This window comes from Trichoplusia ni, chromosome 1 (genome assembly GCF_003590095.1).
Source record: "Trichoplusia ni isolate ovarian cell line Hi5 chromosome 1, tn1, whole genome shotgun sequence".
Lineage (NCBI taxonomy): Eukaryota > Metazoa > Arthropoda > Insecta > Lepidoptera > Noctuidae > Trichoplusia > Trichoplusia ni.
The window spans coordinates 17,316,204-17,327,528 of NC_039478.1; the positions used below are offsets into that span (position 1 = coordinate 17,316,204).

At 33.5% G+C, this 11,325-nt stretch overlaps 2 protein-coding genes across 3 annotated transcripts; one reads left to right on the forward strand and one right to left on the reverse strand.

The window, feature by feature from the left end:
• Positions 1-95: 95 nt before the first annotated feature.
• Positions 96-9,688, forward strand: LOC113497567 (trimethylguanosine synthase). The gene is made up of 10 exons (XM_026877160.1): positions 96-446; positions 686-830; positions 1,173-2,563; positions 3,439-3,652; positions 4,580-4,817; positions 5,113-5,266; positions 5,626-5,786; positions 6,096-6,271; positions 6,666-6,788; positions 7,251-9,688. The coding sequence occupies exons 1-10, from the start codon at positions 310-312 to the stop codon at positions 7,344-7,346; spliced, it is 2,835 nt and encodes a 944-aa protein (XP_026732961.1). The 5' UTR covers positions 96-309; the 3' UTR covers positions 7,347-9,688.
• Positions 9,689-9,974: 286 nt separating this feature from the next.
• Positions 9,975-11,249, reverse strand: LOC113497627 (small nuclear ribonucleoprotein F). 2 transcript variants are annotated; one of them, XM_026877237.1, is made up of 3 exons: positions 11,196-11,249; positions 10,474-10,660; positions 9,975-10,165 (listed from the first exon to the last, which is right to left on the reverse strand). In XM_026877237.1, exons 2-3 carry the CDS (start codon positions 10,646-10,648, stop codon positions 10,074-10,076), a joined length of 267 nt encoding a protein of 88 aa, XP_026733038.1. In that variant the 5' UTR covers positions 10,649-10,660; positions 11,196-11,249; the 3' UTR covers positions 9,975-10,073. The 2 variants fall into 2 exon arrangements, with proteins under 2 accessions (XP_026733038.1, XP_026733031.1); XM_026877230.1 differs by lacking the exon at positions 11,196-11,249 and adding an exon at positions 10,745-10,851.
• Between the last annotated feature and the right edge of the window lie 76 nt (positions 11,250-11,325).

The following is an 11,325-nucleotide window of genomic DNA, read 5'->3' on the forward strand; positions in this document are numbered from 1 at the left end:
TTCTTATGGAACGTATTAATAGTTTCAAACCTTTATAAGCATATTTTTCGTTTTACTGAATAGAATTGATAATATGAGCTATCTATCAAACCGATTCAAACCTATGGTGTAAATGTATTGTGTAAACCGTGCATTGGAACGTTCTTAAAAGCGAGCGACACTTCGATTTTCTGGGAAGGTTACGATGTAAAATTGTCTAAACTAAAATGTGCCCTATTTATGAATGATGTTTAATACATTTTATGACTCGTTTACTTGATAAAATATATTAGGCAACTGTGAGTACAGTGTAATCCCGGCACCTTCGCGATGTCGGATTATAATGAGCATTATCATCGTTGTGAGACACTTGCTGAATTTAATTTCTACTTCGGTGATGATAATGAGGAAGAAATAGACGATGACGACAATTACATCTACTGCTTCTGTAGTAGAGTTTTCATAAGGTATTGCTTCAAATTTATCTATAACTTTGGAAAGTCATACTTTGTTATGGAAATGGAGGGAGATACAATGAATAAAATAAACAATACTCTATGCAATTTACTCTTCATATGACTTGTATTGCTCTTTTTGTTATCAGATATTAGTGTTCCAAAAATATTGTATGCTTAATGTGATAATAATATATGTATTATGTCCCTACACCTTTTTACATGAAATAATATGATTTATTGTTTTCCAGGGATGGAGTAAAAACATATTACATTGATAAAGAATATGTCAGTGAGAGTGATGTAGAAGTACTTCGTGACTCTCAATCTCAGGACTGTGAGGATCACTCTCATGTACACTTTTCTTTGGACACTTCTTATAAGGTTAAGTGTGAGGTAAGAAACCTTTTTTTTCTCACTAGTTTAAATCTAGTGATTGAAGCACTTATCTTTTAAATAAATAGTATTGAAACTAAATAATAATTTTTTTGTGACATTAAAAACCTATATTTTTAGGTTACTTTATTGTTTTGATTAAACAAACAATATTTCACGCTTATATATCACATATGTTTGAGCATTCTGACTGACCTGCTTGTAGCATAGAAGGCAAATATTTAATTAGTAGGTATGTTATTATTTCATATACTGTATTTTTTTTATATGAAGTAGTTATCACAGTCCATATCCTTATGTCTGCTTATTGCTCCTCCTTAATGTTTATAATACCATTTGCAGAGAGATGAAGGTGCTAGCTGCTACTGCAGTGCATCACACACAGACAACTGCTGTTCCACTGATGAGCATGATGCTGTCCACACCCACGGTACCATATCCCATGCCTTACAACCCAGTGATAGCGGTGCTGATCTCACATACCAAGACTACCACTCCGAAACACATGACAAATTGGAACGCATGGACCAAGACCTTGGAGAAATCAATGAAAACTACATGTCAGAAGACACTTGGGAAAAATTCTGGGCTGTTAATGGAGAAAGAATCATATGGGCCTCCTGGATTAAAAGATACAGTGATTACATAAACCCATCCTATCTAGATGAAAACAATGATCTATTAATGGATGAAAACAATATACCCAAACAGCATTCCGTAGATCAAATTTATAAAAAGCAGCTAGATGTAAGCCAGAAACCAGTTATAGAGGATATGAGAGAAAGGAAATTCTCATATGACTCCAAAGTTAACCCTTACAAGAAAACCAATGCCAATCAAAATCACATAGAGAAAGGTGGTAGGAACAATGAACATAACAAAGAGGATGTATGGTTACCCATCGCTAGGCGTCGGTCTTGTTCCGAACATGATAGAATACTAAGTCCAAGAACCGTAGCTGGTACGGACTCAATGACAAATGTTACAAAACTCACCCTCTCCAGTTACGACGTCACGTCAAGTCACGTGACATCAGAATCGACCCCCACTGACACTGATTACAGTGTGTCGTCATCATCCTCTGACGACCCGTCAAATGACCAGACGAGGATAGCTAATATAGATGATAAGTATGATAATAGCCTAAATGAACCTATCCCATCAGAAGTCGACTCAGAACAATACTGGCAGTTCTTGTGGAAAAAGCATTTTGGGCAACAATATGCCTTACATTTTGCCAACTACACTGAACATCACAACATCTCTGATAAGAAACTGCCAGAAATAACTATAGAACCAGTAATAGGACCTAAAAAACCTGATGAAAATAAAATGACCTTAGAAATTGAATGTGAAAATAGTGAAGGCAATTCACAAGAAACACCAACTGTCATCGAAATACAGAATCAAGTAGATCAAATAACATTAGAAGATAAAACTAAATCTAGGAGAAGAAATAAGAAAAAAACAAGTGAAAAATATATAACATCTGTTGGAGTGCTTTTACAGAATTTGTTAAGGGAAGAACATGCTAAAACCATGTTTGAGCCAACAGACACAGGAGATAGTGGGAACAAATCTGGTTCTACTGAAAAACCAGCTGTAGATGCAATGGATGTTACAGTAAACACCTCAAATGTACAGCAAAATATGCATAGAAGTCATTTGAATTCATACTGTGATGATGGTGATAATGATCCGCCTGAGGAGATTGCTGTTACTATGAAAAGAAGGTAAGAAAGACTATTTATTCATTAAATTATTAGTTAAAAGTCATAATCTTAAAAGCAGGTTATTTTAAAAAAGATGGTAGCTAAATAATGTCAATCTTTGTTAGCCAACACACATTTCTTAGGAATATAGATTTGATCTTATTAAAACTATGGCATATATATAACAATTACTACTAGCGCCATTGACAAATTAGTTTTGAAAATTATAATCTATGGTTTTCTGTCAATTCATGATAGAATGAAATTGTTTATGGTATGGTAATCCCCTCAGTCAATAACCTTTATTGCACAATAATATGCAATTGGTAGTCCCTAAAAATAGTTCTTGTCTCTGTTAAAACACAATTCGAGGATTGGTTGACGTCGCCAAAGTAAATAAAACGTTACCGTACATTCTGAATGTCTAGATTCATAAATTTTGTTCATGTTTCATATAAATAACCTTATTTCACAAAAAAACAAAAGAGATATTTGCTTAAAAAGCAAGGTATTATTTTAAAGTTTTTAACACAAAAAGATTTGATATTCACAGGTGGGACAGTATTTAACTAACTGTCTTATCTTAAACTGGATATGTTTCTTTATCTGTGTTTTGCTAAAAAGATACATTGAATATAATCGTTTTTTATCAAAAATACCATCTCGGACCAAAATAGAGTTTGTAACTTGTTTGTCGCGGAGTGGCATATCTTTCGACATCAGTGTCTAAAAAGATTAAATTATTAAAAAAACGTTTACATCCTTTGTCTGAAGGTCTCACTTACATAATATATGTATGTTGGCACGGGGCTCCTAGGTCCCAAGACTGACTCCTGTGAACTTTTGAAAAGTTAATACCAATATAACTCTAAATATATTATATCTTTATCTTACAGCCACGAACTCGACGAAGACGAAGATTTATCCTACACTAAGATAAAAAATACATTCCAAATGATGGGATTCTGTGTTCACCCTGAGAAGCTGCCGAAAGGCGAGTTGATCTACAGGAAGCGTTCGGCGAAACTTCGCCCGCCGAGGTACAAGAGATTCGCGTCCGGACGAAAGACTTATTTCGACGAAGATGGAAATCCTTATACTATGGATCAGGTATGAAGTTGCATCTTTTGTTTTTTTTTTTTGTTATTCTTATTAACTTCTAAACCAAGAGGAGTTGTCTTACACATCCATTTATGGTATTGTGACTCAGAAAAGTAATAAAAGTAAACAAGTCTAAAATATTTTTGTTAATCAAATTATTGTGCTATTATTATTTTTTTATTTCAACCTTGACATAAAGTCATCTGGGTCCTTAAACATTAGAAAAATTGTTCTTCTTAACTTTTATTTTCGGTGTTATTTGAGTTTCCAGTCTGAGTACACATAGCTTTCATAAACACCTGTAATTTATTTTGGTAGGGTCAAATTAGACATAAAAGGTTACACGGTAAAAATTGATACAGAGTTCAATAAAACAAATATAGAGAGACCAACTTTCGCAAAAATGTTTCTGTTTTGAGTTCTTTAGCTGAACTGTAAGTTGTATAATGATAACGTAGATTTTGAAAGTATCCGGTGAAATGTCGTTACACTGTTTTTGTTGCAATCACTTTCCAAGGTATGAGCATTCAATAAGTTACGTGTACATTTATAAATAGAGCCTTTAGTCTAAATATTTTACTATAGGTAATAAATCAATATGAACTCTAAAGAAACTCTGTCGTTTAGACTTTCTACGATACTGGAACATCTGCCTCCGATTGAATTTTCCGCTTAATAATAGTCGTAATCTTTTAGTTCTAAAAGCCTGAAGAGCAAAATTCTTCCAGTTTGCAAATTTCTTTCATAGTGAAAATATGTTTTTTTTTATGTTGATTGTTAATGGTTCTAACAACCTCTAGAAGATTTAAATTACTTAGTACATCTGTACTTATTTTCAACTCATTATTGTAATCTACCAGTCACCTGTTGTACTAAATGCACAGAAAACTTAAAAAAATGATAATACAACCTAATTCGAACTTGCTGTATCAACAGACAAAAGATTCTCAAGAAGACAAAGACATGCAGACAGATGAAGATTGTACTGAAGTCAAATCGGATACTGAGAAGGCGGATATACCCATAGACAATACTAGAACAAGTTTGTCAAAGGAGGCGAGTTTGGACGAGGATAGTAGCAAGCTCGCTGAGGCCGCGGCTGTACCGCTCCCGTGTGATGCAGAAGATTCTAATGATGATGAGAAAAAACTTGATGAGTCAGCGGAGAATAGTGGTATGTTAACATGAGTTACCTTCGAACACACAATTTTCTATTATATAAAAGTGTACGAAATTGATCTCCGAAAAGGCTTAACCGATTCTCATGAAATTTTGTGTGCGTGTAGGGTAGGTCTCAGAATAGGGTCTAATAAAATACTAATAAACTAAAAAAACAATAAGCTCGTGTTTCGTAGAATATACGTTTAAGGGTTAGGACACTTACCCTATACATAACTACAATATTATATAGGGTAAAACTTAGAGATCAATTTAGTTACTATTTGACTTAACGGAAATTATTATTCCAGTTACACAACAAGTGGAGTCGACACGGCGTAGGAAAAGGCCCAAAAGATATTCTAGATTTGAAGAGGATTTCGATGTTTCGAGCATGCCCGCCGAGCTGAGAGACGACCCTAAGATGTATAAGTACTGGAAAAAGAGGCACTCCCTCTTTCACAGGTAACTTGTTACTTTGACGTGTTTTAGTTCTGCGTTATATAGAGTGTAATTTCCATATACTAGCTTATACAGACAACCTAACGCTTATTGATGGATTATTGTTTAACGTTAAGATTCGAAATACATATTGTACAAAAATAACATTTCACTATTTCTCTCAAATTCAATGATTCTGAAAAATTAGACAAAAGTGACAACTATGTGTCCAGTAGTGAAAGTTTCGCTTAATTATCATCATCATCTTTTCGCCACCACCGCGCCAGCGATCGTCTTCCTATTGAGGAGCCCATTATATAATCAGACGATCCAAAAAATGTACGCAATAATATCTTAATTATTATAAACTTGTTTCTTTCCAGATTCGATGAAGGTATAAAGTTGGACCGCGAGAGTTGGTTCAGCGTGACTCCCGAGAACGTGGCGTGGCACATCGCCAACAAGTACGTGTACGACGTCGTGTTGGACGCCTTCTGCGGCGCGGGCGGTAACACTATACAGTTCGCGCAAACCTGCAAGAAAGGTACCTTGAATTGTAGTCTGTATTTTAGTTATATTAGAGTCTATTTTTGTAGTATGGTTGTAAGACAGATATATCAGTCTATTATAGACTGTATCACAATAAAATTAGAGTCAACTTTTGTTTGTGTTGTGCATTCTGTTAAGAACTTGTAAGTGATGAACCTTATTTACTTTGGCATAGAAATAGTTTTCATTTAATTTATAAGAAAACATTGATCACAACTCATGCATTAAGTTTTCACACTTAGATTGGATCACACTTAGATAATAGGTTACATTTTGAAATAAAAGCAACTCTTTTTGTCCATAGTGATAGCAATAGACATAGATCCAAAAAAAATCGAGATGGCGAAGCACAACGCTGCGGTGTACGGAGTGGCCGATAGGATAGAGTTCTTGGTGGGAGACTTCTTCGAACTGGCGCCGCAGCTGAAGGCCGATATGGTGTTCCTGAGCCCGCCTTGGGGAGGGCCGGGGTATTCCGATGTGAGTACATGCAAGAACCATTTGAATACTTTTTTAATCATTCTTTTTGAAATCGATGGATAGGGTTTTCCTGAGCTTCTTCGTTAAACGTATAACCTCAATTGAAATGTACCAACTGTCTATTCAAGTTCATGGTTCCAAATAACCTCTGTGGAAGATGAGGCCATTAGGGTTGATACCGGGGCAGCGGGATTGTCCGAAAGGGTTAACGGTGCATCGGTACACGAAAGGCAAAGGAAGGAATATCTGTGCTTAAATCAGTAGTAGATCTTACACTACTATCTGTTCAACCCAAAGCGGAAGACGTCATTTGATAATTTCTCATCCGGAAACACTTTAAACTATAAGCACTGTAGCTTAAATACTGAACTGAAATTGATTTACCTTTGTACAGAATCACGAGTATGATTTGGAGACGATGTTGGAACCGCGGCCAGCGTCTGAACTGATGAGAGTGGCTCGATCCATAACACCTACCATATCACTTTACCTACCTAGGAACTCCAGGCCGGACCAGGTAAACAGTCATAGATTTAAAATATTTTTTATAAATTACTCTCAGAAGTAAAGTTTCTAAAATATACTTTAGAGATATTATTTTAGATTTAGAAAATTTAACATTAATCTGGGTGTCTTTGTGCATGTGAATTGTATGTTTGTAAAACCCCTGTGACACAAGGATCAAATTGCTTACTGCGGGAGTCGTTTTTTTTAAAGAATTATGTGACACCTTTCAGGAAGGTTATAAATGTATATACATATGTTACTTGTTAGACTACTTGATATGATAAATATGATCTGGATATTATAACTCTAAATAGTTCGCGTGATGTGAAAAAACACGGTGAAAACGATAAACGGCTAGTACGATTCTGTACCATATAATTATGTTGTTTTTTTTTATCTCAGATGCTCTCCCTTGCATGGATTGCATTTCCATTTATATTATTGCTAAATGCCATTTTCCCTTCTATTTCAGATATTAACGCTCGCAAGAGACGTCGGTGGTTCCGTGGAAGTGGAACAGAGTTTCCTCGACAGGAGATTCGTAGCTATAACGGCATACTTTTACTAATCAATTCAATCAAATGTGACAAATAATTACAATAGCTGTGACTATTTTAAGAAAGTATTATAAAGGTTGGCACAGATTAATAAACAGACGGAGTGATTATAAGATTAGAATGAATGACTCTATAACTTTATAGTAAAGTTTTTTTGATGTTTATGAATGGGATGACAGTGCGTCACGGCTTAGTAAAATATTGTTATTTTTATCATCAACCCTGTGGTTTATAAGTCACGTGTTATTAAGAAAATTAAAGCTATAGTATATTATAAAGGAATGTCTGTAAAGTTCATAGTTTGAAAACAAATGCGTGAACTTACACTCCATTTGTTTAATTGTCTTTGTCACGTATAGCAGTACTAATCAGTGAATTATAATGTTATATAAATATCAGTGTGACAAAGGCCGAATATAGAAAATGTAATGTCTGTGCATTAGTGTATATTCTATTGCGATATTTTAAGTAATACTTGTATCGTTTAAAGCGTAAGCTTGCTCACGAAAATGCTTTGTTTATTAGTTAAGTTATCCTGCTGATTCAAACTGGTAGTTACATCTTACACCGTTACATTTTGATCGTCTAAATCCCGTGAGGAGTAGTTCCAGCCCATGAACCTCGATTTGTAGGTATATTGATTCTACATTTCTAAATACGCCATAAATTATGACGGTCCTAAGCCCGTATAAGTATGAAGGCAAATATGGAATCAATTACCGTAGTAAATCGAGTGGTTATAGGCAGCAAGAAACGCGGTGTTTGTAGGCACAACGTAGGTAAACACTAACAATTAGGTATGCCCAGTAGTGGGTTATTCAATGTTGATGATGATGCAAACATTACAATATTTTTTTTTTTGCGAAACTTTGATGAGGAATTCTTTCATGAAACGTATTTGATAAGGTTAAGCTATTGATCAAAAGGATTAGAGCGGCTGAAATATAACGGTGTATATATCGACGTAACGTAATACACACAATTTGAAAAACATGTTCTTAAAAAAAATATTCTTTACTTATTATAGTTATTGCGTATGATTCTAAAAATCGTATTGTCACTGCCGAATGTGGGGAAACTGATCTAGAGGTAGGTCTGGTTTGACTATTTAAAAGGTCAATATTTTTAATGTATATCAATTAATACAAAGTGTTTATCTTGGCATGTCATGTGCTATTAATATAAGCAATCTTTAGGTTACGTGAAAATGTTATTTATGCAATAAAGTTATACAGTATAGTGACAGAAATACAAATATATCTTTAAATAAAAATAAATATTGTAACGTAAACAAGATTTGGGCATTTATAATAAGTTAATATTTTTCCTATAACTTTCGTTTTGGTGAGCCACCTCGTTCATGAAAATGTTCATATGTACAATGTTTATTTTAAACTAAATATATACTAGGTTTTGTATATTTACTTTTTTTACACAGCATAGCAACAAACTGAAAAGAAATAACTTTACACTCCTTTCTTAAACTATTTATCTATTACCTACACAATTCATTATGCTATAATCATAGTGAAAGCAATATAACCAATGTTTCATGTCAATAATAATATATCAGTGAAAATCCTTGTTTCTGTGAAATAATTATATATTTTTTGGTAGGACAATTTACATAGCGAAATAGATAGCTCATAACAGCTTACCATTGTAACCAATTAGAGAATTAGTACCTATAGATCATTATTTTCAAACCTATATGATAACAAACCGTTTATTGAAAGTGTATGTAGGAAATGCTTTTGATAACTATCAACTACAAAAATTCAATGTTATATTACTGGTAGACGTACCACACCAAATAGTTTTTCAAATGGGATTTTTTTAAACCTATTAGCTTGAGAAGTAAGTAGATTTGTCTTTTAATAAAATGTATGTGTCTTACAGTGTTTCAATGATAATTACATACCTAGTTTTAGCATATAAATCAATAACGGGATGATAATATGAGCAAACATGCTCATATTGTCATGTTTAACCTGTTTTGTTATGCTGAGAGATAATCTGAGTAACAAAGAACCATCAATATTTATTTATGCTATTGGAGTAATACACCATGTTTTATCTTTTTATCTGGAGTTGTTATTTTTATTACCTTTTACATTATTTGAATTTATATGTTAATTAGGTACTAATAAGTTGAAGCACTACATAGATCTCAAAAGATTATAATTATCTATACTTCTATAATAATTATAAATTACAATCATATTAATTGTTCAATATGTATACAAATTGCATTTTGGCACAAATAATAAAACTTCTAGTACATTGTGTGATTGGATAAATGTTGTGATCTCTGTAAATATTTGTTAAATAATAAAGAGGTAATGATAACCAATTTTTGATATTCACCATCATCTTATCAGATCAGGAAAAGGCGACTTTTTGGTGAGTGGAATCTTTGTAGGAAGTTGATAGAGACTCTTACTTACCAAACTTTAAATCTATGGTCAGTATGTGGCAGTATATAATACTGGTAGAGCCAACACCTTAGTTTCGTATTTTAGAGGCTGATGTATAAAGAGCACTCTTTCCACATTTTCCTGGAGAGCACCAACAATCCTGGTTTTTGATTACCTTCATCAGTCCTTTAGATTTGGGGTGAGAATGAGAATAAAACAATCTTTTACAGAAATACCATTTCTGTATTAAATTCACAGAACTTACAAATATGGAAAGCTTATCCTAATCTTATGGTATAATTATAAAGATTAATGCATTTGTTATTCTTTCATTTCTCCTTCTTCATCTTCTTCCTCGGCGCCTCTTACATAGAGAACATTATTACACCTAATAAGAACTTCTCCAAGATTACCTGAAAGAAATTGTATTGTCATCATGTTGCAGCTCCTTTTCTCAGTACTTTACTGCAGGAATCATAAATTAATTCCTTTGAGGATCCCTGATTCATTTGGTTTACCAGGATAATCAGTATTACTTAGATTTACCAAAGATTGTAAAGTAACTAAAAAGTTGTTTAGCAAAGTTTTTATTAATTTTACATCGAAATGCCAGTAGTTAAAATGTAGATAGGACAAGAACTCTTTCATGATAAATGGCTTGTTATATTAATAACTTAAAAATACATTCAATCATCACAAGTTTGTTTACAACCAAACTAACCTGTACATGAGCCGTCGACGATTTCCTCAGTGTTTGCTAGTTGCAAGTTCATGTATCCATCGGCCGACACTAGTAATCCTTTGTATTCGTGGCCCCATTTTAGTTTTACAAGTACTGATTTGCCAGTAAGACTGTTCAGGAAGGGTTTAGGGTTGATTGGCATAGCCGCCGCCATTTTTGCTGTTTACTGCAAATTGAACATAAAAATGATAGATAACGCAATGAAATCAATATATTAGTATTTTTGAACTTAAATCAAGCACTAAATTACCTTCTTTTACCTAGAAATTGAAAAATATAACCTAAACAAAGCGCCGCCAAAGCAAGTCGCCGAAATCATAGACTAAACAAGAGACTAGAGTTAATGTTTGATGCATTTCATTTTTGCCCGTCAAATTTCTCAATGGTTAAGTTTACGCATAAAAAGTAGCACACCATTGTGCTTTGATTGATTTATTGATATGATGGATAAAATTGCAACGTTACAAAACATATTTATAAAATAGATGTATCAACTTGTATATTGTAAAAAATAAACAAGAGGGGTTTTGAATAACTTTATTTTTACGTCAATTAAATGACGCTTTTGCACTAAATGTCAGACTTCATATTAACTTATCGTAGCTCATCGAACGAGTCGTTTCTACTTAAACTCTCCCTCATTTTTAAAATATTCCTGTAGGATATAATATAACGCAAGAGTGTATAATAGATCTACTTACTGTGCAGTGACTTGAGTTTACCAAATAACTTGAATTTGACTGGAGAATGTTACTTTTATCATGAACTGGTCGAGATAAGATTAAAATCCTTTTATTGTCAGGTAGTTTGTTTTATCATAAACTCTCTGTC